The 27,663-nt window shown below is 31.0% G+C and overlaps 3 protein-coding genes across 4 annotated transcripts; 1 reads left to right on the forward strand and 2 right to left on the reverse strand.

Annotated features, from left to right (window-relative positions):
* Positions 1 to 8,269: 8,269 nt before the first annotated feature.
* Positions 8,270 to 9,160, reverse strand: LOC7481399 (protein TAP1). Its single transcript, XM_006386655.3, has 2 exons — positions 8,874 to 9,160; positions 8,270 to 8,529 (listed from the first exon to the last, which is right to left on the reverse strand). Exons 1-2 carry the CDS (start codon positions 9,124 to 9,126, stop codon positions 8,450 to 8,452), a joined length of 333 nt encoding a protein of 110 aa, XP_006386717.1. The 5' UTR covers positions 9,127 to 9,160; the 3' UTR covers positions 8,270 to 8,449.
* Positions 9,161 to 16,451: 7,291 nt separating this feature from the next.
* LOC7460453 (uncharacterized) lies at positions 16,452 to 18,909 on the reverse strand. Its single transcript, XM_002301472.4, has 7 exons — positions 18,635 to 18,909; positions 18,450 to 18,521; positions 17,872 to 17,936; positions 17,454 to 17,571; positions 17,043 to 17,123; positions 16,850 to 16,945; positions 16,452 to 16,647 (listed from the first exon to the last, which is right to left on the reverse strand). The coding sequence occupies exons 1-7, from the start codon at positions 18,767 to 18,769 to the stop codon at positions 16,573 to 16,575; spliced, it is 642 nt and encodes a 213-aa protein (XP_002301508.2). The 5' UTR covers positions 18,770 to 18,909; the 3' UTR covers positions 16,452 to 16,572.
* A 6,732-nt stretch (positions 18,910 to 25,641) lies between these two features.
* On the forward strand, positions 25,642 to 26,791 carry LOC7481397 (universal stress protein A-like protein). Of its 2 annotated transcripts, none has more exons than XM_024594861.2 (4): positions 25,642 to 26,005; positions 26,079 to 26,206; positions 26,290 to 26,408; positions 26,505 to 26,791. In XM_024594861.2, exons 1-4 carry the CDS (start codon positions 25,825 to 25,827, stop codon positions 26,632 to 26,634), a joined length of 558 nt encoding a protein of 185 aa, XP_024450629.1. In that variant the 5' UTR covers positions 25,642 to 25,824; the 3' UTR covers positions 26,635 to 26,791. The 2 variants fall into 2 exon arrangements, with proteins under 2 accessions (XP_024450629.1, XP_002302760.2); XM_002302724.4 differs by having other exon boundaries at positions 25,654 to 26,005; positions 26,097 to 26,206.
* The last annotated feature ends 872 nt before the right edge of the window (positions 26,792 to 27,663 follow it).

Genomic DNA, 27,663 nt, shown 5'->3' on the forward strand with positions numbered 1-27,663 from the left:
CCCCGTTATGTTATGCTGCGGCGGCGGAGCAAATATTTTTCCTTCCAATATCAAAAAATAACATACATGTATTGCTAACGTATTTCAAATAAAATACATCGAGTACTAGTAAATATAAAATAAATTTTTGATGCTGATAAAATTAAGTTGTGAAATTAAAAATAGATGCAGGTTAAATATTAATTCGAAGTAACTTGGTTGAGTTGGTAGTTTTAAAGATAATCTTGATAATCTTTAAAAACTCAGTTTGGTTTTAAAAAAAAATTGAGATGAATTTTTATTTTAAAATGTTTAGGTGATGAAATCTTGAATCAATTCAGGTTAATTTTAATTAATATGTAAAATTCATGATTAAAGTCATTCACCTGATTGAGTTTAATAATTTTATTTTTAATTTTTTTTTATTTAATATATGATAAAAAAGATGCTCGCATGAAAACAATCCAACAGTTTTTTTAAAAAAACCATGGTTGGTTGCGCATAAAAAAAAACTTGCTAATGTTTCTAAAAGATTGCTATAATCTTATTAAAAAAAACTAACATTTAAATGATATTTAATAAAACAATATTTAAAAAATATTTTTAATTAACTTGAGGATTTTAATATTTTTTTTAATAAACTAACTTAAAATAAATTAGATTAATATTAAAAAAAAACAAAAAAGAAACAAAAATAGATCAAGCATGCGAGCCTGGATACCCAACACCCATGACCCATCACAAATAAGATTGAGCTTGACCTGTTTTTTTAGGTGTCATCCACTCCATTTTTTTTAATATCAGGTGACAGGTTATCTATGCAAAACACAAATTTTTGTTTGATTGACACTAGTTACCTCAGTTGACCGACAAATTCATATTTAAGTTTTTAAACTCTAAAAATATATTTTCAACTTATTTTTACTCGCAAAAACCTCTAAAACATCTTAAGAACCTTGATAAACCAATTCTTAACCCCAAAAACCACTAAAAATAAAAGTCAATTAAATTTAAAAAACTATAAAATATAAAAATGTAAGATTTATGTATAATCAATATATGTATTTATATACAAACCAAATTAATTTCAATTATTCAAAATTAAATATTCATTAGTGAAATAAATTCATGATACACAATTATACAGTTTTGTTAATAAAAAAATAAATATTATTAGAAATAGTAAATAATCCCAAACTATAATAAAGTTAGTTTCATTGTTCATGCCATTAGTATAATAATGAGAAAAGTTTCATTGTTCTTAACATTAATATAATTAATGAGAAGAAGCTTTAACTAACTCACCATTTTAATATTACTTTTTAAATTCTATTGTAGACAAATAATTAAAAACAAATATTAATTTGCTATGAATTAATTAAAATTTGAGTAGTTTTGAAATATGACATGATACAAGTAAATAACTTAAAATCCATAATCTCCATAATATGTTTTTCCAAGATTATTTAGCATTTAATCATTTATCATCTTAAACGTCCATATGACATAAAAATTACAATTAATCGTTGTTAAATTCTTTATTCCTTACTTTTCTAATCAGATTCTTAAAAATATTTTTATATTTTATAACAAGTAAAACAATGATTTCTAATATCTTTCGTGTTTTCTTGTCTTATTCTCTTTCATTTCAAGAAATTTTATAATTTGACTAATGTCACTACTATCATTTAAATATTACTAAGTTTTATAATTTTTTTTTGAAATAATCCCTTTTTAATTTAGAACCTAATAACACACCCACATCATTTAAATATTACTAAGTTTTGTAATTTTTTTTTTGAAATAATCCCTTTTTTAATTTAGAACCTAACAACACATATTCTTGACCATAAATGTTAGAGGCTGATTTGGCCAATACTATCCTTACTTTTGCTCTCGTTTTCATTGACCAAGCACTCTCTTCTTTTGCTTTATGGAAGCGTATCACTGGTTAATCGAAACAATTCCTCATTACACAACTACAGAGACTAAAAACTAAATAGCTGTTTGTTTGTTGAGAAATATTTGTTTTTTTTTTAAATTGATTTTAAATGAAAAGTGAATTTATAAAAAAGAATTTTTTTTTTATATTTTGATAATGTATGAAAAATAAATTGAAAAATACTTTTTAGTGTTTGACTATATCATGAAAAATAAGTTGTAAAATAATTTATTAATATTTTTTTTAAATGTATTAAAAGAACAGGGACCAAATATGACATATAAAAAATATATTAAAGGATGATTAAATTAAAAAAGAATCAAATCTCATAAATTATTTTAAATAAAATAAATAACAATTAAAAATATATAGACCAAAACTGACAAATAAAAAAGTTTAAAGATGATGAAATTAAAAACAAAACTCAGTTTCATAAATTATTTCAAATAAAATAAATAACAATCAAAAGAATGAAGACCATATCTGATAGATAAAAAAATTCAATTAAGATAAAAAATAAGAGAAAAACAAATAACAATAAAAAAACAAGGACCAAAGTTGATAAAATTGAAAAAACAATTCAAAAAAAAATATAGCAATAAAAATAATAAGGACCAAAGTTGATATAAAAATAAAATAAAATCATATTTTACAGGATAAAATTGAAAAAAAAATCAAAATAAAATATTCAGCAATTAAAAGCTTAAGGACTAAATTTGATATAATCAATAAATAACAAGATTTTTTTTTATTTTTTTGCAATTTCTGGAAAGTATTTTCTGTCTAAAATAAAAGGAAATTATTTTTCTAGAAACCAAACCAAATTTTTCTTTGACTAAAAAATATATTTCATTAATTAATTTTTTTAATGACAAACAAATATAGAAAAATTTAGAATATGAAACAAACATTGTTATTAAACTCGATTCATAAAATGAGGAGTTATGAAAGATATGTAAGTCAAAGGAAGCCATACTCTTAAAATAACATACAATACATTTAACGATAGCCCAATATGCATATGTAGGAGTATGCATAAACTAACATACCTTGTTAACAACAAAACAAATGTCTAGTCTTGTAAAAGTGAAATATTAAAGAGCACCAATAATTTCATAAAACCATGTAGGATCAGAAAACAAGTAATCAGACATCACAACAATCTTTGAGGTAGAAATATGAATATCAACATGTTTACAAGAAGACATACCTTCTCTATAAAGTATGTCAAGAATATACTTATTTTGTCGTAGCATAATACCTATACTAGTAGGATGAACCTCATTCCTCAAAAAATAATGAACAACTCCTAAACCCCGAAACTTAAACTTTGAGCTTAACAATTGTATCAATCGGTGAAGCAAGACTGAATTGATTCTAGTAAGCAAAATATTATCAACATAAACAATAAGATAAAATATATCATCACCTTTAGACAAGATGAATAATGATGTGTCAACCTTAGAAGCATGAAATCCAATAGAGAAAAGATAATCACTCAAGTGAGTGTACTATGCCCGATGAGTTTGTTTTAAACCATATAAAGACTTATGCAACCAAAACACATGAGAGGAAAGAATAGAATCAACAAAACCTGGAGAATGCTGCATGTAGATCTCTTTGTCAAGTGTCCCATTGAAAAGGCATTATGTATATCAATCTGATTCTAACAACGTGAAACCGCAATTGTAAAAACCAACCGAACAGTGGTTTGCTTAATGACAGGACTAAGAGTCTCAGAATAATCAATACCTTCTTGTTGAGTAAAACCTCTAGCAACCAACTGAGCCTTATAGCGCTCACTACTGCCATCTGCAAGATGCTTTATCTTGTACACCCAATGACTACCAATGACATTCATTGAATGATGAAAAGGAACCAAAGACCAAGTATTGTTGGAACGTAGTGCCTGAATTTCATCTTTCATAGCATTGTGCCAAGCCTCATACATGTCAGCATTAGAAAATGTAATTAGTTCATAGGCAGGAGGAGAGAGTACTCGAGAAATAAAGTTGGCAGATAAAGAAAAAGAAGGCGTCAAATTTGCTGTCTTTGGCAGCCATGGACAAATAACCATATGATGTTGACGAACCACAAAACACGAGGCAGGTAAGTTTGAAACTGTATGCTACTGCAGAGGATAGGAGGAGAGGTCAACAACCAAACTCAACCCAATAGAAGATTCATACTGAGATGCTGGGCTGACAATAGCAGACCCGGGTGAATCAACAGCAGAACCAGTAAAGTCAAACCTAGAAAATTGCAACTCTAAAGAAGAAGAACCTGTACCTGGAGAATGATCATTAGATAAACAAGCATACAATGACATAAAAACAAGACTGATGGGTTGTCTTAAAGTGGCAAGAATGGTAGATAATATTAGTGGTAGAAAGGTTGTAAGATCAGGTGAGTGAAAAATTAGAGAATTAAGCAAATTAGGCAAGTGGGTAGTAGCAATATGACGTGGAGAGGTGTTGTGAGGCTTGGCATCTATCTAGATTTGTCAATAGGAAACACTTATTCATAAAAACAGACATGATGAGAGATAAATACTTTGAGATGTGATGTCAAGAAAATAATAACCAAGATGAGAGGATCTATAGTCTAAAATCACACATGAAGAGGAACAAAAATCTAATTTATAAGCATGATATGGACACAAAAATGTAAAGAAAAGACACCCAAATGTACGTAGAAAATCATAATTAGGAGTATGATGAAAAAAACACTCAAACGGTGACTTATTGTGGAGGAAAAGAGTAGGCATACAAATCATAAGATACACTGAGGATTCAAACATATAATTCCAAAACTGTAATGATGCTTTACACTGTCCAAGAAGATTAAGACCAGTTTCGACAATATGCCAATGAAGACGTTCAACAATTCTATTTTGTTCATGAGTATAAGGACAAATTAAATGATGATGAATACCGATAGTCTGAAATAAAGTATTTAACTTGTGGTATTCACCACCCCAACCAGTCTGAATAGATTTATTTTTTCCCAAAAATTGAACCTCAACAAAAGCTTGAAAACGATGAAAAACAGAAAATACATCAGATTTTGCAACAAAAAGATAATACCATATATATTTTGTATGCGCATCAACAAAAATAACAAAATAATAAAAACCATCATAAGAAAAAATAGAAGCAGGGCCCAAACATCACTAAAAATTAAATCAAGTGGAGCAGAAGTTTTGTGACCCGTAGGTCCCAACAACAAACACGACGACTTTCATAACTAACATGCTTAACATTGAGAGGTTGAACGTCGAGAATTACAAGTAAGTTTATTATTTGATACTAAAAAAAATGAAAACACGAGAAGTAGGATGACCCAATTGACGATGTCAGATATCAACATAAGTAGATACATAAGGAGATCAGTAAGCCTGAGGAATTGACATGGCAGAAGAATCGGACAAAACTTAGAGATCATCTTTACTCTGACCAGAAAGAAGCACTGACTTGGTGTTAAGATCCTTAACATAAAGCACAAACGCTTGAAATTTAAAATAAACATTATTATCACGGCAAAATATCTCAACAAAAAGCAATGACTTTTGAATATGAGGCATATGAAGAATATTAAATAAGCTAAAGATGTGTTTTGTTGTATATAATGTAATATGTCCAATATTAGAAATGGAAAGGCTGAATATTAGATATGAGGTACATGAAGAACATTAGATAAAAAAAATCATCGTGTTTGTTGTTGGGACCTACGGCTAGAAAAGTAATTCAAGAGATAACGTGCTTAGGGTAGGTTTGAGTTATTTAACTGTTTATCTAAATATTTTCTACTTTCTGAATTAATGCTATAAAATCACTTTTAAGTTTTCATCTAAGAGCTTGCATTTAATTAATTTTTATTTTTTGAGATAATTATTTTACAATTACAGACACAACTTTTCTATTAGTTTTAAATAATTACATATTACTAGATTTACATTTTAGTAATGATTTTGAACTATACATTATAATATTCTCAGGATATAATCTTAGCAACAGTGGACAATCCATCAAATGCTTGCGAATGGGCATTTGCAGAGGTGCTAAACAGCCCTGGGATACTCAAAATGTTTGTTGAAGAACTGAATAGAGTGGTTGGGAAGCAACAACTGGTTCAAGAATCAGATTCTGCACTACTCAATTACGTCGAGGTCTGCGCTAGAGAAGCCTTTCGGCTCCACCCTGTTGCACCATTGAACATTCCTCGCGTGTCCATGGCTGATACAGTAGTCTCCAACCATTTCATCCCGCAAGGTAGTTATGCTATTCTTAGCAGATTAGGGACCTTAAAGTTTGGGACGAGCCACTGAGATTCAAACCAGAGTGTCATCTCACCAGAACAGGACATGTTGTGTTGGCTGAGAATGGATTTGTAGCTTCCTTTCCTGAATCAAGATCCAAATCCTAACGACTCCGATTTCACATGTAATATAATAAAAGAGGATTGAACACCCTTTATTGTGTGGTCCAAAGTCCATGTCATAATTATAATTATTCAATTTAACAGTGGCTAGATTACTGGAAGCGGGCTTTATTAGGGAAGTTCAATATGCAGATTGATTAACAAATATGCTTTTAGTTAAAAAAGAAGAGAGATGGTGAATGTGTATGAACTTTTCCTACCCAAACATGTTCAAATTAAAGATTGTTATCCACTCCTAAGGATGGACCATATGGTGGATTCCACAACAAGGTTTCAAATATATTTTTGGATTATAATCAAATAAGAATGGAAGAGGCAGGTGAGGACAAAATTCCTTTATGATTGATTGGGGAATGTATTGTTACAAGGTAGTGTTGTTCGGTCTGAAGAACAGAGGAACAACACATCAAAGGTTAGTAGCCAGGTCTTTGAGAATTTATTGAGATATAAAATTGAAGCATGCATTTTAAAGATTGTATCTTCTAAATCATAAGTGGGTGGGTGAGTTGGTAAAATGGATGGCGGTCAAGAGTTATGCTCCTTATATAGGCTTTAGTTTGACTTCTTCTGCTCACTAATATTGATGTTCACGGACCACAAGGTATAAGTTGGTAAAATGGACCTTGTATAATTTTTAGTTTGACTTCTTCTGCTTACTAATACTGATCAGGGCATAAATCCTGTTTTACAAGTCTTGTTGGGGGTGTAGGGATCTAGTTCGGTGCATATAAGCTGACTCAAGATACCTTATATATAAAAAAAGAAAAAGAAAAAAAGATTGTATCTTCCATAGACCATCCTAGAAACCCTGAGAATTAATGTTTTCGCTACTTTGAACAAGTATGGCATAAAGGTTAATTTGAAGAAGTGTGCATTTAGTGTAAAGCAAGGGAAAAATCTGGTTTTTATGATAACTTGTAGAGAGACCAAAGCAAACCCAGAGAAAAATTGAGTTATTATAGAGATGAATCCTCCCTGAATGGTCATATAAGTGCAGGGGTTGATTTATAAAGTTGCAACTTCAAATAGGTTAATGGGTAGATTGATTGATAAATATTTCCCGATCTTCAAAGCGTTGAGAAAACAGAGTGAAGTGGGTTAATATCAAGAACATAACGAGGCATTTAAAAAATTGAAGGAGTATCTTTACCACCCTGTACTTCTATCCCTACCTGAGTACCTGTGTAAGGGGAAGATCTCTTGGTGTATTTTATCACATATCATACAGTTTCTAACACATAGGAAAGATTGTGAAGAAAAGTTAGTATGTGGTTTATTCTTTGGTTTTCGTACTAATCTTTCTTGGAAGACTCAAAAAATATACAGTATTTGATCCAACATTTGAAGCTACATTTGTATGTTATATTGTTTTATGTATTATTTGAATATTGTTTATCCTATAAAAACATTCAAAAGACTACTTCCATTCTTCTTCTTTTTTTTCTTAATTAAGGTGAAGAATCTACTGTTGAGCACTTAATTAAAATTAAATAAATAATAAATGAATCTTGTTAAAAAATAATGTTAAATTCAGTAGATCATACGATTTTATAATTATTCAACCATTTTCCATCTGCTTTGCCAATTTCAAAGTCTATGGAGGTGAATATATTTTCATAGTATTAATAAGAAATATAAGTTATTTTGTTTTATTTATTAAGAATAGAATAATATTTTATTTTCTTTTCAATTTAGTCTATATATAATCTTTTTGTAGTTATGTTAGATATATTCCTTTAAATTATAGTGATCATGCAATATCAATAAATCTCTAGTCTTTTTCTTTTATATTTTTATATTTCTTTTTATTTTTTTAATTGTTTAATACATAGAAATTTATTCTCAATATCAAAAAGGTTGAATGATTGGATTCCATCTCATCATGAGGTGGTTGTGGAAAAACAAAAGTTTAAATATATAAATTTAAAGTTGTATAGTCATTAACATAATGAAGCACAACAACCAGCTTGATGTTACAGCCATGGGTTTAATTACTCGATAATTAAGGATGATTCATCCCTTAATCATTTGATTATTTATCATGACATTACTTGTAGATATATTGCTCCAAATATGAAAGAGCAGATGCTACGGAGACTTCTTGAAGTGTTTGGGGTTGCAGTGAGTGTTCGAGCACTCCTTCAAGCAAATATGCCTTTTCACCTCATCTGTGCATCAAAAACACTTTAAAAAGGTAATAAATTTACACACATATGAATAGATTTCAAAACTATTTGTGCATATACACTATAAAGCTAGCATATATCCATGTTGATTTATTTTATTAGAGGGAGATAAATGGGAATTAAGGCACAAAAATGAGCAATCCATTTGTAGCAAATTAGTCAAGTACTTGTCACAAAGAAATAATTAGTTATTCAAAAAAATTATGATAGGTAGAAAGATTTGAAAAGGACTTCATTGACGACCAGTGGATCCTACCATGCCAAAACGAGTCTTATATCTAGGCTTTCAAGTCAAAAGTAGAGGCAAGAGAAGGGGTTGGTGTTACCGTCCATGATTTTGTTGCAATTTTGAAGCGAACAACCAACATTGCAGTAGCGAATTACATCTAAATTGTTGCTGCACGCGTCCATGCAGTGAGACGAACACTGCCACGGTATATTACCTTGATCAACACAGCTTCTAAAACATTTATCATAGCACTTCTTATCGTACTCTTCCGAGTATGCTGTTGTTTTCCTCAAGAGCATCAGCATCAACATCAGAACGATCACCTTGTTGAACCCTGTAATTAACTCCATCTCTGTGAATTTTCTTTTGATTAATCGTGCTTTGGCCCATCCGAAAAGGCAGCTTATATGCTCTACTCTTTTAACCAAGTTAACACGTAAATGCATTGGTAACTAAATGCAAAGGAAAAATAGCATAAAATCAGCAAGTATTACTACTAAATGCAATTTGCATGAAGAACTGTTATCCAATCCATTTATACACTAAAACTACTTTGAAAATAGACAAACACACCACGGAAATATTACAGTAGAATTCAAAAAGGTATATCGTATGATGACAAGATATTTTTACCAACTGAATTGCCGACGGAGTTATTATCGGAATAATTCAATTTGTTGGTAATATTTAATTACTTTGAATGCCACTGCAACTCACCGACGAAATTACATATGATTCTCCTAATGGCGATATGTTAAATAGCACTTAGAGAATTACCGACAGACTGAAGCGTGTACGATGCATCAAAGCCAAGATTACAAAAAATTATTAGAATTTCCTTTCTGTCATTACAAAATTCTTCCTTCTAATTTATTTGTAAAAAATAAACTTCAGTTACCATATAGTTTAATATTTTAAAATAAAATAACATTGGTAGATTCTCATTTTTGTTACGAACATACAGACCAGACTACTCTTTAATGGTAAAAGAAAGAGAAATTAAAAAAGAGAGTACTAGAAGCATACACAACCCAGTTACTTTTATTCACGAGTTCTAATAAAAAGTAGCTAATTAGCTTTGTAAAGATACATAGCTAGATAAACAGATACTTAATAGTTTGGTATGCTGGTGAGTATTGATTGGATTGGACTAAATGGGAGTGGATAAATAATTATCTTGTTTTGTATTTGGTGTGCTTTGAACTGGATTGAACCAAATAATTTAATTTATTTTGTGTTTGGTAGACACTAGAAGGGACTTGGTTGACCCGATGTCTAAACCGATTTGAGCTTAAGAAAAAAATAAAGGAAGAATTAATTTGACCTCACTTGGTCAAAAACCTAGGTCAACCTGCGACTCAGTTGATCTAAGATAAAACATGAGTAAAAAATTCATTGATTTTTTTGAATTTTTTTTTGTCAAAACAAGATTGCTTCGACTTTTTTTTTTAAATTTGGGTCAACCCGGGTTGACTCTCCCGGCCTGAGCCTTGTCCTGGATCGACTCCTGAGTTAGGTTTTAAACTATAGTAATAACTATTTTTATCCATACGTTGACTTGGATCAAGCCGAGTTGACCATCCCGACCCGTGACCCAAATCTAGTTCCAGGTTGACCTCCAAGTTGGATTTAAAACTATTTTTATTCTTCTATTGATTCGAATAAATCTGGATTGATTCTACCAACCCGTGGCCCAGGTCTTGCTCTAGATCTACCTCCGATTGTGATTGTGATTGTGATTGTGATTGTGATGTATAATGTGGTTATTTTATGTGTCTCTTTCTATATCTCACAATGATTTTTTTATGCATGTTTAAAACCAATCTTAAGATGCTTGTGTTGGTTTTTTTTTTTTTAATGTAAATGATTGATTTACATTCATGCCTACCCTTTCTAAGCAAAAATTGATTTTATGACCGAATTTCAGATTAGTTTGTGCAACTGTCTTTGATATGAATGTTTGGTTTATATTAATGTTTACCATTTGTGAGCAAAATAGGGTTTTATGACTTGGGTTCAGATTAGTTGTGTTATTGTTTACCTTTTAGGAACGGTACTGGAAAGGTTGGGATCTTTATCTTTTAAGGTTTTGAGCTTTGAGGCATTTTGCATATCCTTGAGTGTTGCAACTTGTTTTTATGCTATTCCACTTTAACTTCATCATTTTTTTTCTCTCTCCTAATTTCTTTAAATTCCCATAAGAACCCTAAGTTCAATCAAGGATTTAAGGGAAATTAAAGTAAAATTCCATGAAATTACTTCCTAACTTAATCAAGTAAGCTTAAAAACATCTAAATCAAACATTAAATCCAAACTTCTCATGCTTACCAATTGACTTTCTTTCAATTTCTCTTCTCTCCCAAGGTTAGCCAAATTCCCTCTCTCAATTCCTCCTTCCTTCACTTGATTCTTTCTTAGATTAGTGTTTTATAAGTTAGACTTTGTAAGTTTATAAGGTTATTCTCTCACTTTTCTTATTTTTTCTTTGGTTTTATGTTTTTTCCTTTCTTTTCTCTCCTTCTCTCTCGCCTTTTCTTTTCTTTCTTTTTCCATTCTGCTTCTACCCAATCAGTAGCATATAAAAGGAAGAGAGAGCTGATTTATTTTATTTTTAATGGCAAATAACTATTTTGCCCTTAATGAGTCATTTTCCTTCTATTGACGGTCCTTATTTTTTTTTTTTTAACACTACCAAGCTCTGTTTATTCTAAAATTTTAACCAAATTTTATTCAATATATTTTAAGATCTCTTGTAAACTTTAATCTCAATCTGATGGTCGGATTGAAAATTACGCCCAATAACGTAAAACTGGTCAAATTGTGATTTTTCGTCAAATTTCTGAATGTTTTCCAAAAATTCTGAAATTTTAACCCAAGCTAAGGCATCATATTAGAAGGCTTCACATAAATTTTAGAATTTTCTGATAACTCGATCGAGAGTTACGAATTTTATTTTACATAAAACTAGTCAATTTATTATTTTTCGCCCAGAGAGTTTACGTTCTCCCCTCCAAAAAAATAATTCCGTCCTCGAAATTTAAATTCATACACATATAAGAAAACAAACCAGGATATATAACTGGTTTGTCGGGTGGATCTACTAAAAGGACTAGAACAGTTACATACCCTTTATGTGTAAGGTGTGAGCATAAACATTCGGGAGATTGCTCAACTATACCTGGTAGATGTTATATTTGCAGATAGGAGCATAGATGGAGAGATTGCTCTTATCTGGATGTTGCCTGTTATCAGGATCAACAAGCTAAGCCTTTCGAATCCTTTCTCTCATGTCAAACTGTATTACTAACTTTGCCAATAAGCATCCCCTCGAATTCATACTCAAATGCACATTGAATTTACCAATTTTAAGAGTTCTCTATCTCAATTCACAAGTAATCCACCAATAAAAGCTTTATTCTTCTGACTTAGGGCATCTACTATAACATTTATTCCCTCCGAATGATAATCAATGACACAATTATAATATTTGATTAGTTCCATCCACCTCCTTTGTAGCATGTTCAATTCCTTTTGCGACATGAAGTATTTTAAACTTTTGTGGTCTGTAAAAATCTGCACTTGTGCTCTATGCAGATAATGTAGTCATATCCTCAATGCAAATACAACCGCTGCCAACTCCAAATCATGTACATGATAATTTACTTCGTGAGGTTTCAACTGTTTAGATGCATAAGCGATTACCCTTCCATGTTGCATAAGTATACATCCTAAACCTTTAATGGGAGCATCACTATACACCACAATTCCTTCTTGTCCCTTTAGCAAGGCTAACATTGGAGTTGATGTTAACATTGTTTTTAACCCTTGGAAACTAGCTTCACACTCCTTTGACCATTCAAATTGAACTTCCTTTCAAGTTAATCGAGTCATTGGAGAAGCTATTGTTGCATTATTGCTTCTATATTTTTTGGATCCATAGATATTCCTTTTCCTGATATCACATGCCCCACATTTAAGTTTTGAAAAGATTATGTGTTAATTGATTGAAGTTAGAAGTATTAAATTTCAAAGGTTAAGAGTAAAATAATTAATATATGAATAAGATATTGAGTAAATTAATTAATATGGTTATTGTTGAAACAAGTACATCGTGAGGTGATGCAGATCGTTAGATGTAGGATTTTTCTATTTATGAATTATCATTTTGGAATGTAATATTTATATGTCTTTATTTTCTTTGAAAAGCTTTACGTTATAAAAATCAAATAGAAGATGTGTAGAATGTAATGGATGTGTGTGTGTGTGTGTGTGTGTCTATATATATATATATATATATGTTTTAAGACAATATGACTCTTAATCTTAATATTGTATTCATTTAGTCTAAATGCATATATGTAGTTAGTTAGCATTTATTACTCTTTAGTGATGAAATTGTTTATTTTTCAATTTGTATTAGTAATTCTTTTATGTTGACTTGTTAATTAATATTATGAGACTTGAATATATTGATAAGTATAAGTATTGAGAGATTGATTGATGAATGATATGTGATCCGGGATGATTGGATCAAGATAAAGTTGTAATGACACATAATAGAAATGTTGTTGATAACTTGGTACCAACAAAAATAGAGGAAACTCTGGCAAAATTTTCAACCAAAAAAAAATTCCATAATCTTAGACATTATTCAATACTTGACATTCGTAAAGAAATATTTAAGATTTCATGATATTATAATTTGAGGATGTTACATAAAAAGTCTTCTCTTGAAACATACAAGCCTTTAAATCAAATGTCTATTAAGGATTTCTTGGTACAAATGAACCTTAACGGGTCATTGTATTTTTGGGTAAATTAAAGGCGACATGTTAGTCAATTCAATTATTTCAATGTCTACTAATGGCTTCCAAGTGTAAAATGAATGCTCATTGTTATTACACTTAGGTGTTAATGAATGCTCATTGTTATTACACTTAGGTGTTAATTAGAGATATTAAATTCCTTAGTGAGTCTCTCTCCAAAGAACACATGATGATAAATAAGAAAACTTAAATTAATTATCCACTTACAATGTTTATGCATACACGAGTCTCCACCAACTGGTGTGCACAAATATTTATTAGGAGAGACATTCTAAAAATGAATCACCAACATGATTATTCATATCAAGAACACAACCTCACAAAAATAAACCTATAAAGGTTATTGTCCAAATTTGGTTCATAAAAGGACATTTAATACCACTATATCTTGTTTTCAAATAAATGTTTCTATAAATGTCACTATTTGGATATTTAGGAGTATGGTATAAAGCTTTATTCAACAAAAACAAATGAGTGAATCTAGTACCATAAGATAAATGAACCTTTATTGTTCATTGTCCATAGACCATAGTTACATAAACACATGTTTAGTGATAACCCACCTAGGTTTAGGGCTAGTTCAATTGGGTCCCACATAAGCCCATCCTGGTTATGTACTTACATTACCTAAAAAGACCACCAATAATTACAGGTCTTTATTAAGAGTAACTGGTTTTAGATATGTCAGTTCAATAGTCGTTATTACAGTGAATAAACCCTTACCAGTCACCATCCTGATAGCAATTAGGATTGGAAAAAATGACCTGAAGTTTAGAACGAATAAGTTTAAGCCTAAATATCCACTTTGTACCCAAGCTTTAACTCATTATAGTAGACTCATTTATACCACTGTAAATAGACCACCAATATAACATGCATAACAACCTATTAAGAATGCAAGACAAGTAATAATCCAGCTTATTTCAGGTAAGATGCTTTAGGGTGATAATATATTTTCTTTAGCATGATCAATCCCTTACCTTAGAACTCTAAAAGACCAATTAGGGTTTTCATGTGACCATAAATACTAGGTGACATCTCATTTACATATAACATAAGTTTAGACCTTTCTCCCTTGTAAACCAATTAAGGTTTTCCTGTGACCATAAATACCTGGATTAATTGTTAAATTCGTGACTTGGGTAAGCTATCTCTTTCCTTTTCCTGTAACCATACAAGATTAGCGTATTATGGACATGAGTGCAATGCATTATCCCAATTGGCAAGCTATCTCTTTCCTTTTCCTTCCCTCCTCTCCCCGGTTCGGCTTTCATTGGGTTTGAGTAGGATAAAACTCATGACTAAATTAAAGAGTTATTAAAGAATCAGGACTAAATTAAAAGAAGAGGGCTTGGTTTGGGTGAGATGAAATTTGAGACTTAATTGAAGAGTTATTATAAAATGGATTAAGGGGGGGAAATAAATATATGGCATGTGTAATACACGCGTTACTATGTAAAAGTTGACATGACATGACTCATTCAATTTGGTGAGTCTAAAGGCAACCCAAACAATCAGTAAAAATATGCGCTAGCTTTAAAGAAAAATTAAGATGACATCTCTGTTTAATATTGAGATGATGACATATTGAATAACCCCTCGGTTAACCTGATTTAACAGTTAAATTCACGACTTAGATCATAGACACGACTATAGTGCTAACCTTATTTGCCATCTTTCTTTCCCCTTTCTTTATTCTCTCTCGGGTTGGACCTTTATTGGTCTTAGGTGGAATAAAATTCAGAACTAGATAAAAGAGTTATTAGAGAATCAAACACTAAATTGAAAGAAGAGGGCTTGAGCTTGACGGGATGAAACTCGAGACTCAATTAAATAATTATTATAGAATCAGGGATTAAATCCAATGAAAAGGAAAAACATTACCTGGCGCTTATTGCTCATCCCAATCTCCACCAGCAAGCAACACCAGAGTGAATCGTAACGTTTCGATCTAGGGGTAAGGACTCATCAAGAGACACATGTCTGCGTGCAAGAGGAACTGCCATATTGGAAAGGGGTGTGTGACTTCCTCTACGCTCTGAAGATGGCCTCCTTAGTGTCTCTAGAATTATCTCAGTAGAGGCTTTCTCCCATGGTGATGCGGGGAGTTCATGAAGCTTTAGTGTGGCTCCAGTGACCAATTCTTCTTTTTTATCTTTTCTCTCCTACCTTCAGATTTTTCACCTGTTTTTTTCCTACCTTTCAGGGACAAAAATGACTACATTATTTCATAATTTTGAATTGTAGTCCCTTTTTTCTTTTGAAAAACAAAAAATCTCTGAACAATCTTTCATAAAATTGAGCACACAAATTTTTTTGTCTATGTGAAAAACCCCATATCATGCTCAGTGGAACAAACTATTAATGTCAATCTCGAATGAAATAAATGCGGAAGGATTACATAAAAAGAAAGTAGATGGACGAAAAAAAGTAAATTGGATGAGGAGTTCCAACAATTAAAACAATCAATTATCTAACTTCTTTACCTTGTTTTATAATTATAATTATAATACCGATATTATATTACAATTATAATTGCAATTGAAATATAACATTGGTGATGGAATATTGAAAGGATAAGGGATAGTGCTCCGATCAGAGATGGTTGTAATGTCAAAGGGGTGGGTTCAGGCAACAAAAGGAAGAGGTTGTTGGCTATGCCCATATCATGGAAGAATTTGTACGTAATGCGAGTGATGTGACTTGTTTTGAAAGTGAACGCAGATGACGAGTCAGTTTGGTGGTTCAATTCCACCGACCGGCATGTTTCAGCTTTTTAGTTATTGGGTGGTATTGCTGGGTGGGGTTTTATTAATGTGAAATTTCACCCTCACCTTGAATGCGACAGATTTCTAAAAGCTCAATTCTTCACTTTTACCCTCAAAATGGGGAAGAATAATGACATGACGAGCACTGATGGAATGCTCACATACAACAAAAAAAAAATCATAAAATTTATTAGGAGCATGCCTATACTAAATGCTGTTGCTCATCACCCTCAGAGTTTGAGTTGTAATCTTCTTCATCATCGTCATCGTCAGAATCCTGATGAGCAAAAACGAATTAAAATGTTCTTGTTAGCTCGCACAGATATTATTAACTGAAGAGCTCTTGGTGTCGTATCTTCTATGGTCATTTATGTTTACAGGAATAAATTTGCTCGCTTCAAATTGCAAATAGAAGGTTTATAATCTTTGCCGTTTAGATTTTATACAGAACTTTGTCCATTGTTGTAAAGGGTTCTCACCTGATATTGATACCGAATGCTCTTATGAATTGCTGCAAGTGTCCGAAAAACAACATACATTGGGAATAGAATTCCACAAGCTCTTAAGACAAGCATCTGCAAAATTCACCAGGAAGAGAATCAATTTGGAAAGGATACAGGTAGGTTGAACTGTGAAGTGTGAACAGCCACCATTAGGGAATCAAATGCTCACAGTAGCAAGTGTAAATGGGTAGTCCTCTGTTCCGCCGGTGATTGCTGCGAAAAGATGTCTCGAAAGCATAAGGGCTGTAATCTGCAGAAAAAATCATGAAGGAACAGTCCATCAATAAACTCGAGCTTTTATTGCATGGCCGTGGGGGTTTTGGCCCACATTATTGCTACTAAACAACTGTTCTCCACCTTCAATTTGACTGATTCTAGGGCAGCTTGAATGAATCAGTAACTTAGCTATGCGATCCCACCGAATTTTTAAATGTTACAAAAGATTCCGGCGAACCGAAGTTCCCCATTACACCAGGCCATAGCTAAACTAACATTTCCTCTTTTTTCTTTTATCATAATCTTCTTAAACTAAGCATTAATAAATGTACTTTCAAGCATCGTATAATGAACAAGAACCTACTGTTATAGCCAAAAACCGGAAGCAAGAAGACCGAGAGTCAGCTGTTGTTCTTTCAGATGTGGCTTCTATTTCTTGGTTTTCCGGATCATGTTCTCTTCTTGGAATTTCCAAACTATCTCTGCCACAATCACTCATGATTGTACTACATTACTAGTTGACATATGCATGACAGCTCCAAAAACAACAGAAAGGCTAAAGACGTGAAAAGGACAAAAAGTAGTCGTGGTTCAAGGACCAAGTAGCAAACAGCTGTGACCAATTTGCTTGGTGTGTTTTATATCAGGAGGAAGCTTGCAAATAAAGGGAACGCAAGAATTCTAAAACGCGCACATGCAGTTGGAGGATAATACTGCCAGGCGTTTTTTTTTTTTTTTTATCTACAATTTATGAAAATTATTGAATGGAAATATGAAGGTACCTAATCGTCATTGCCTCAATCAGCTCACACGTTTTTGAAGGTGCTGTGTATCCTGGTTCATAATTCTGGAAAAAAATAAAAAAATTCAAATATAATTAATTATCTAATATATCTTTGAAATTGAGAAGACTAAACCCATTTAAGACCAAATTACGAATTTCATCCAAAAAAAATCATAGAAAGCTTTCCTTTTTCCTTCTAATACAGAAAGTTCTGTGTTCATGGGCTACAATTAGAGAACCTACAGCATACATTAAGAAAATGGATAAAGACAAGATTGCAGGCTCGAAAATTCGAAGAAAACCGAAACTGATGTTTTCAAAGTTTGAAAAACAGATAAGTAAAATAAAGAACAAATACTTGATTCATATAATCAAAAGTATCTGCAACACAGCTGACAGGAAAAATGAAACAATAAGACAAACCATGAAACCAAAACAAATAAGAGAGCAGAGGAACTCCTGAGAGGCTGTTAGAAATTGTTTTTTAAAATGTATTTTATTTTTTAGTTCATTTTTAACATGCAGGCGCAGCTCTAAACATGCCTTAATAGATAAATCGTTCAAGTTTCAAAAAACCTGGAGACATATTTCACAATTTGTGTTTCCCTTCTCGTTACACCATCTCTGTATGCACTCTCTATGTGCAAACTGAAACAGAGACAAAAAAAAAAAGAGTCATGAACAGAAGATGAAAATCAAAACTAAAGGTTCTCACAAGAAAAGGTAGAAGAACGTGAGGTTTCGTGATTTTGTTAGCTTACCTTGACAGTTCCAGAGCAAGCACAAGGAGCTTCCAAGCTTTTACAGCTTTCAAATTCTGCTTCATGGCAAATTCTACAGTGTGGTATTGCACAACTAGTTCGCAAATCATCCACAAACAATGCAACATCTCCCATTTTTGTGTAATTTTCCCTTTATTTCCTTTCTTCTTTCCTTCTTCCTTTCTAGTTTTTTCTTTTAAAAAAAAAATTAATTCTCTCTGGTTTCCTCTCTGTTTTTCGAACTTCTTGTTTTTTTCCCCTGTCTTCCTGGACTCCCTCGACTTTAAAGAAGGAATTGGACTTCAAATCCCAAAACTACCCTTATTGAAATTAAATAAAAAACTAAATTAAAATTAAATTATTAAAAAAACAAAAAAACACAGCATTGCACAGCTAGTTTGCAAATCATCAACAAACAATACAGCATCTCCCATTTTTGTGTGATTTTCCCTTTATTTCCTACCTTCCTTCTTTCCTTTCTAATTTTTTTCTTTTTTAAAAAAAAATAAAAATTCTCTCTGGTTTCTTCTCTGTTTTTCGGAACTTCTTGTTTTTTTCCCTCTCTGTCTTCTTGGACTCACTCGACTTTAAAGAAGGGATTGGACTTCAAATTTCAAAACTACCCTTATTAAAATTAAATAAAAACCCAAAATAAAAATTAAATTATTAAAAAAAAAATAGTGTTCCACTATGCATCACACCGTAACATATACGGTTTAATGAGGCTAGCTTTTTTTTAATATCATCCCACTTGTATTCGAAGTTTAAAGTTTGGTTATAAATTTTATTTATATCATATTTTAGTTTCTAATACATAAAAGAGAAAGAGGTATTGAGAAGAGAGAAAGCTTTCAACTTATCACAAAAAAAAAAGTATGATGTTGGTGTTAATAAGTATATTTTGAAAAAAAAATTAATTTAGTTTAAGACTTATGTAAGAAAAAAAAAGTAGATTGAATCTAAAAAATACATTTTGGTTTGATTTTGAATTTTTATGTTGATTATAATATGTTACGTAGTTGGAAATAAAGTTATAAAGATTCATATAATGTGTTTTTGATGTTTTTAGATAAAAACTAGTTGAAATATAATTTTTAAGTTCCGATCCCCATTTGTTATTTATCATAGGTGGCAAAACAATTATTGCATTAGAAAATATGTTGTATATCTAGACGAAAAATATGTAATTTGCTATTTTTTTTTAAGGTCAAGACCATGAACTTGGCCTTGTAAGCCCAGTCGCGCATGGATTGTTCTTTCAAGCCTTGGCGTGGTTGGGCTTGACTCTCTTGGTTATTATCTAATTTTTTTAATTTAGTTATTTTATTTTTAATATTTTCAAATAAAATAATTTCAGTGATATTTTAAAAGTCATATAATAATATCATACTTTTCAAATAAGATTAAAGAATATTTTTATAATATTAGAAGTTATTTTATGAATAATTATATATAAATTTAATATACATATTTTTTTTTTAATTTCTTACAAATATTCAACGAATATGTGTGTGTGTGTGTAACAAAAGCTAAATGGTATGGGAAAATCACTATAACTCAAGAGACATTTCATTGTGGATTGTAATAGTAGTTTCACTTTCAATTTCTCATCTTTTCGCGAGCGGATAACATTTCTTTGGCTTTCTTCAACAAGGGCAATCAAGTTTTTCAATTTTCAAGTACAAGCAAATAACGCTTTTAGCTTCAGATAAGACAAGAAAAAAGTTTTGCCTTTGCGAGTATTTTGGTATTTTTACATGGGTATTTTGTATAATTAAGAGGACCATGAGGGGTGTCTTAATATTTTCACGTTGTATTTTGTATTTTTTAGTCAAAAAGCTGTTGGAGCATGTTTCACAAGTCCAATGAGTGGGCAGCGCCGGCGCCAATAAGAAGGCGCATGAGACACTTCCCGATGGTCAAATATACTCATCTGTTGTATCACTAGATGCACAGTTGTGCTCTCTCTACATAGAGCAACGCTTGTAGACATATCATGGTTGGATTGCCACAGGTGATTGATTGTTTGAGTTTTTTTCTTTTCTTTTCTCTTTCCTAACAACTAAAGTGCACAATTGTCCTTTCTTTGTTTGTTATTTGTTTGGGTATGACATGAGTTACCAGACCCAAGCACTTTGGGTCTAGCAACCATATGCGATGCTAGACCCAAACGCGCGGGTCTGCATGGCAACTATACCCAATTTGCTGGGGTCTGGTAAGGCTGTCAGACTCATGCGCCTGGGTCTGCTAATTCCAACTATTGTGAATCTGACATGTTGTCAAATTCAAGTAAATTTGGGTTAAACATGGTTGTCAGACTCAAGCACCTTGGATGTGACATGGTTGTTATTGTTGTTGTTAAATTTTTTTTTGTTATTCTTATTCTTATTATTATTATTATTAGTAGTAGTAGTAGTAGTAGTATGATTATTATTATTATTATTATTCAAGTAAACTTGGGTCAGAGATATTTGCCAGACCTGAGTAACATGGATTTAAAAATTATTTATAAACAACAAATCATTACAAAAATCTAATTTAACATTTTAGATCTAAAAATTCAAATCATATCTTCCAATTGAAATAATTTATTTTTTATGTTTATGAATTTATTATTCCTTCAATAGAAATTATATCTTCTATTATTAATATGATTGTTGTTGTTGTTGCTGTATTGTTACTACTACTACTACTACTACTACTACTACTACTACTACTATTGTTGTTGTTGTTACTACTACTACTACTATTATTGGTATTATTATGATTATTCAAGTAAACTTGGGTCAGGTATGTATGCTAAACCCGAGTAACGCAAGTCTAAAAATTATTTATAAATAAAGTATAAATAATTTATAAACAACAAATTATCACAAAAATCTAATTTAACGTTTTAGATCTAAAAATTTAAATTATATCTTCTCATTAAAATAGTTCATTTTTTATGTTAATGAATTTGTTATTCCTTCAGTAGAAATTCTATTTTCTATTATTGTTGTTGTTGTTGCTATTGCTATTGCTATTGTTATTATTCTTATTTATAATTATTATTATGATTATTCAAGTAAACTTGGGTCAAACATGTTTACCAGACCCAAGTAACATGAGTCTAAAAATTATTTATAAACGATGTATAAATAATGTATAAACAATAAATCATCACAAAAATCTAATTTAACGTTTTAGATCTAAAAATTCAAATTATATCTTCCCATTAAAATAGTATATTTTTTATATTTATGAATTTGTTATTCATTCAATATAAATTATATCTTCTACTACTACTGCTATTATTATTATTATTATTATTACTACTACTACTACTACTACTATTATTATTGTTATTATTATGATTATTCAAGTAAACTTGGGTTAGACATGTTTGTCAGATCCAAGTAACGTGAGTCTGCAAATTATTTATAAACGAAGTATAAATAATTTATAAATAACAAGTCATCATAAAAATCTAATTTAATGTTTTATATCTAAAAATTCAAGTTATATCTTCCCATTGAAATAATTCATTTTTTATGTTTATGAATTTGTTATTCCTTCAATAGAAATTATGTCTTCTATTATTATTATTATTATTATTATTCAAGTAAACTTGGGTCAGATATGTTTGCCAGACCCAAATAACATGAGTCTAAAAATTATTTATAAACAAAGTATAAATAATTTATAAACAACAAATCATCATAAAAATCTAATTTAACGTTTTAGATCTAAAAATTCAAACTATATCTTCCCATTAAAATAATTTATTTTTTATGTTTATGAATTTGTTATTCCTTCAATAGAAATTTTATCTTCTATTATTAGTATTGTTATTATTGTTGTTGCTGTGGTTTTTATTGTATTTGTATTATTTGTGTGATTGTTATTGTTATTGTTATTGGTATGATTATTGTTGTTGTTGTTGTGCTTATTATTATTATTATTATTATTATTATTATTATTATTATTCAAATAAACTTGGGTCAGACATGTTTGACAGGTCCAAGTAATGTCGGTCTAAAAATTATTTATAAACGAAGTATAAATAATTTATAAACAACAAGTCATCACAAAAATATAATTTAACATTTTAGATCTAAAACAATTCATTATTTATGGTTGTGAATTTATTATTCCTTCAATAAAAATTTTATCTTTTTTTTTTAACTATATATTTTTTTAAGTAAATGCCTGGGACTGGCCAGACCCAAGCTCCAAACCCAAGTTGTGTGGGTCTGGTGGCCATGTCTGACCCCCAATATGCTAGTCTTGCAGCCATGCCAGACCCAATAAACTTGGTCTTATCTTTTAAAAAACCTCATTTGCAACATAAATCTACATAAAAGGTTCAGACAAACATGATAAAAAATTTTCTTTTAAAAAAACTACATAAATAGTTTAATGAAACTAAACACATATAGTCTAGTATTGTTAAAAAAAATATAAAATAATGTTGTCGTCGGTGAAAAATCATAAATGAGCACCCATTAAATAAACCTTTTTTTTTAATGAGTTTGACTAAAAACAATAAAAAAATACAAATTCATAAAAAAAAAGAGAAAAAAAAAGAGAAAATATAATTTCTAATGAAGAAATAACAAATTCATAAACATATAAAAAAATAAACTATTTCAAGAGGAAGATATGATTTGATTTTTTAGATCTAAAATGTTATATTAGATTTTTGTTGTTTATAATAATTTCTAAACTTAGATTTCTGTTTAGGATACTTGAAAGATAGTTTAAATATTTTTTTTTATAAAAAATTGAAACAAATTATAAAAAATTAATTAGGATTTTTGTTTAGGATATTTCGATGATAGTTTAAATATTTTTTTATAAGAAATAAAAATATTTATAAAAAACATTAATTAGAATTTCTGTTTAGGATACTTCAAGGATAGTTTAAATGTTTTTTTTTATAAAAATTATAAACAATATTAATTAGAATTTCTGTTGAGGATACTTTAAGGATAATTTAAATATTTTTTTATAAAAAATAAAAAACAAATTAATTAAACGTGGCTACCAGACCCAAGAAGGGTAGGTTTGGCATGACTACAAGATCTAAGAGCCTATAAATAGTAAAAACAATAATTAAAAATAATAATTAGGATTTCTGTTTAGGATATTTCAAGGGTAATTTGACTGTATTTTTATAAAAAATAAAAACAAATTATAAAAAAATTAATTAGAATTTCTGTTTAAAACATTTCAAGTATAGTTTAAATTTGTTTTTATGAAAAATAGAAAAAGAAATCACATCTAAATTTTGGTGTAGAAAAAGTTTGTTTGAAACCTAAAGTTCTAGTTTATCTATATATTTGGCCCTTGTTATTTTAGCAATTCATGTTTCATTCTTAAACTTTATTTTTTTACGTTTTAAACCCTAAATGTTAAGAGGTGAGAGAAAGTCATCGGGAAATATTGTGAAGAGAGAAAGTAATCAAATGATCACATTTAGGCCACTAAAAAAACTGATTTTTAGGGGGGGAATAAATTGAAAATGAGGTTTTTGATATTCCAAAACTTGGACCCTGATTTTCGCTCATCAGAGGTGACTGAAAAACTATCCGGCGGGCAATAATTCATCTTCCACAATAGAGAATTTGATCACCCATTAAAAAAAAAATAGAATAAACAATATTTGTTTTTAAAAAATTTGTCAGGCTTGGGCTTCCAAGCCAAGGTGTGCCTAGGTTTTTTGATAGTTGACTAAGCACAAGAGCGCATGGTTTATTTTTTTTTTCATTAATTTTTTCTATTTAAATATTAATCAATATCCTCTATCTTATTTTTTAAAAAATAGTATAGTTTGATCCTTTTAAATTGTTACTAATCTTTTTAAATGTTTTTTTTCTTAATTTTATAATACTTCGAAAAGATTATTATCATTTGCATGTAATTTTATCCTCTTATATTTTATATAAATGAGTTGTATTTACATGATTTTTTTATAAAAACAAAAATCATTTGTTATTGACAACGACAATTAACCTAATAGAAATAATAAATAAAATGAAAAGGATATTAAGTGTTTTTTTACTTCTATTTTTTGGTTTTACTAAGAAAATCAACTTTAGTATTTAATTAGAGTTAATATTTTTTTAATTTATCACTTTAATTTTTTAAAAAATTCATGTCATTAAAGATAAACAGTATCCTTTTGTTTTCAATTAAAAAAATATAATATCCACACGATGCCAGGTGGCCTCCAGCTTGCTCACGCAATCGCAACAGATTTGGACTGACCTCCCCAATCAGAGAGCAAAGGAATCTTTCGTGGGGGAATTTGCTAGAAAACTAGTTTGATTGAAATCGAAGCAGCCTCCCTCCTGTATTATCATCTTGATGAGCTCACTGAACACACCGAACTCCTTAGTAAGTTTTAATGGCCACAGATATCTCCATGATCTGTGGATAAGCTTGTGATCGCCATGCTTTTGGTGTGCTCAGGCTCTACCTCGCTACACTAATAGCTATTATCCTCTATTTATCGTATAAAAAATTAACAAAATAAAAGTATATTTTATCACTTTCATTTTAATTATTTTTTTTATTAAAATAATAATTTTTATTAATTTTTAAGATTTATTTTAATAACAACACATTAAAACGATATAAAATCACCAAAAAAATTAAATTTAAAATAAATTTATTTTATTTTTTATAAAAACATGACAAAAATAATAACTCCGTCACAACCGTGTCATGTTTGTCCATATTAAGTCAATGGCTTTGGTCCTGTCAAAGGAATATCCAGACATCTTAACCGAGTTTAAATGCAAAACAAGAAAGAAATCACTCAACTGAAAGAGGAAATATCATTTACTTGAGCTTGAAAAAGTAAATTTCCTAGGACCTTGTTTTAACTGTGCAAAGATGAAAGTGTTTTGTCGAGTATCGTGCTGGACTGGCCTCGAAGTCAAGGTGGCTCTTTAATGCCTATACTTTTATTAGCAGGTAGTCCTTTTCATTTCAATGGCCTCATCCGATTAATCTAATCACAAAACCCACTGAACTCAAAACCAGCAAATCAAACCCAGGACGGCATATACTGCCTATAAATAATACTACGGATTAGGCTAGTTTTGTTATCAACATCTTGAGGGCAGTATTTTTCCTAGAGCTGTGTTTATAAGCTTTATAAATCAGCTGGGAGTAAGGAAACCAGACTTTCTAGGTTACTTACAATGGAAGGAGTGAGTGTCGACGACAAGCACAAGATAGTGGTGGCGGTGGACGAGAGTGAGGAGAGCATGCATGCACTCTCATGGTGTCTAAGCAACCTTATTTCTCACAATTCCACCACCACGCTAGTCCTCCTCTATGTTAAACCCCGTCCAACTATCTACTCTTCCTTTGACATCGCAGGTATCCATTACTTTCTTGCTCTTTTATATCTCTTATTTTCTTGTTTAGCTAGAATCTATAGTAATCCCTGCAGGAAACTCTTTGATTGTAGAGCACATATTTTCGGCTGATGTGATTGTTGCCATGGAAAAATATGGGACCGACTTGGTGAACTCAGTGATGAAACGAGCAGAAACCGTCTTCAGGAACTTCAACAGCAATGTAAACCAAGCCTTTTCCTTTTGTATGTCTGTCTGTTTGCTTCCTTCCCTTCATGTCTGCTTAATGATGGAAGCTCTGTGCAGGTAAACGTGGAAAAAGTAATTGGGAGTGGAGAGGCACAGGATGTGATCTGTGATACAGTTGAGAAACTTAGACCTGACACTTTGGTCATGGGAAGCCATGGCTACGGTTTCTTGAAGAGGTAAAGATTCACTGGATTATTGAACTCTTTCAGCTAAATCGAATAGATTATTCTTCTATGGACAGCAAGGCCTTATCCTCTAATTCATTGTTACAGGGCTATCCTCGGAAGTGTGAGTGAACATTGTGCCAAGCGTGTCAAGTGTCCAGTCGTGATCGTCAAGCACCCTCATGACAAGACTACTCTCCCATCCACCTCTTCCCTAAAGCATGATGACGGATTCTAACTTTCTTCCAACAAAGCTAGAATATTGTGTATATTACCACCAAAGAAGGGGAAGAAGGCTCACAGAAACGATAAATCTACATTAGGATCAACTTAGGGTTTGCTTGCATCATTTTATGTACTTAAAATGTGTTAATAATAAAAAAAAAGTTATGTTTGCTGCGCCTTATCACAATTCAGAAGCTATTCCATTAATTAGCAGCACTTACTCTAAGTTCCCTGAATTGGGGCAAGTTGGGTGTTACTGCCGGTAGATATTCCAGAAACCTTAAAACACATTCTGACCTGTTTTATAATAAGCCTTCATATATGCTTCATGTGAAGATATAATATAAAATCGCCAGCAGAAATCATTTACCACGAACAAAATAGCCCCACAGAAAAAGCACCAGAAAATTTCTATACTGAAATGAAAGAACAATCGATTCTATCCGAAATCCATGGTGGCAGATGCCAAGAAGGGAAGCTCAACTGACAAAACACATCCCTGAATGCTCCTTAATTTAAAGACCAATCTATAGCACCTCACCAGAAACACAATAACTTGACCAGAAAGGTGATTACTGCTGATATGGACACCTTTGTCCTCGAGCTCTTCAAGCTTCATGCGCAAGTGGTGCCACAATGAACTTTTTGGCCTTCCCCAGTTATTTTGCGCGCTTCCAACATATTTGAGAAACTCCAGAAGGGAAGCTAAACATGATCCTAGCCTTATTCACCCCACCAGGCGGGAGGTGACCAAGAATTTCCATTTGACTGCTTGGTTTGCCGACAAAAAAACTGTAAGATTCTAACCAACCACCTTAAATAGTCTGAAATTTTAGGACATGAGCTCACATAAAAAGGTAATCCCCATGTCAAGGGGTCTATAATGGGTGTTGAAAGACTTGCTATCATCAGTTCTATCAGTTCAAAAAGGAGGATGCCAAACCAGGCCCTAGATTAGTGGTCACGATAAGATAACACTTATCTCCATAATCCCTCAGGGGCTGCAAGACATGATGGTTACCAATAGGTAAAAAATCTGATA

Source organism: Populus trichocarpa, chromosome 2 (genome assembly GCF_000002775.5).
Source record: "Populus trichocarpa isolate Nisqually-1 chromosome 2, P.trichocarpa_v4.1, whole genome shotgun sequence".
NCBI lineage: Eukaryota > Viridiplantae > Streptophyta > Magnoliopsida > Malpighiales > Salicaceae > Populus > Populus trichocarpa.

Coding starts and splice junctions, on each gene's coding strand:
- LOC7481399 (XM_006386655.3), bottom strand. CDS start 9,126: ATGGAGTTAATTACAGGGTTCAACAAGGTGATCGTTCTGATGTTGATG. Junction 8,530..8,873: donor TTGCAACAAAATCATGGACG/GTAACACCAACC, acceptor TTTGATGCACAG/ATGAGGTGAAAAGGCATATT.
- LOC7460453 (XM_002301472.4), bottom strand. CDS start 18,769: ATGGGAGATGTTGCATTGTTTGTGGATGATTTGCGAACTAGTTGTGCA. Junction 17,124..17,453: donor TCCGGTTTTTGGCTATAACA/GTAGGTTCTTGT, acceptor TTTTTTCTGCAG/ATTACAGCCCTTATGCTTTC. Junction 16,648..16,849: donor GCATTCGGTATCAATATCAG/GTGAGAACCCTT, acceptor TTTGCTCATCAG/GATTCTGACGATGACGATGA.
- LOC7481397 (XM_024594861.2), top strand. CDS start 25,825: ATGGAAGGAGTGAGTGTCGACGACAAGCACAAGATAGTGGTGGCGGTG. Junction 26,207..26,289: donor TCAGGAACTTCAACAGCAAT/GTAAACCAAGCC, acceptor AGCTCTGTGCAG/GTAAACGTGGAAAAAGTAAT. Junction 26,409..26,504: donor GGCTACGGTTTCTTGAAGAG/GTAAAGATTCAC, acceptor TCATTGTTACAG/GGCTATCCTCGGAAGTGTGA.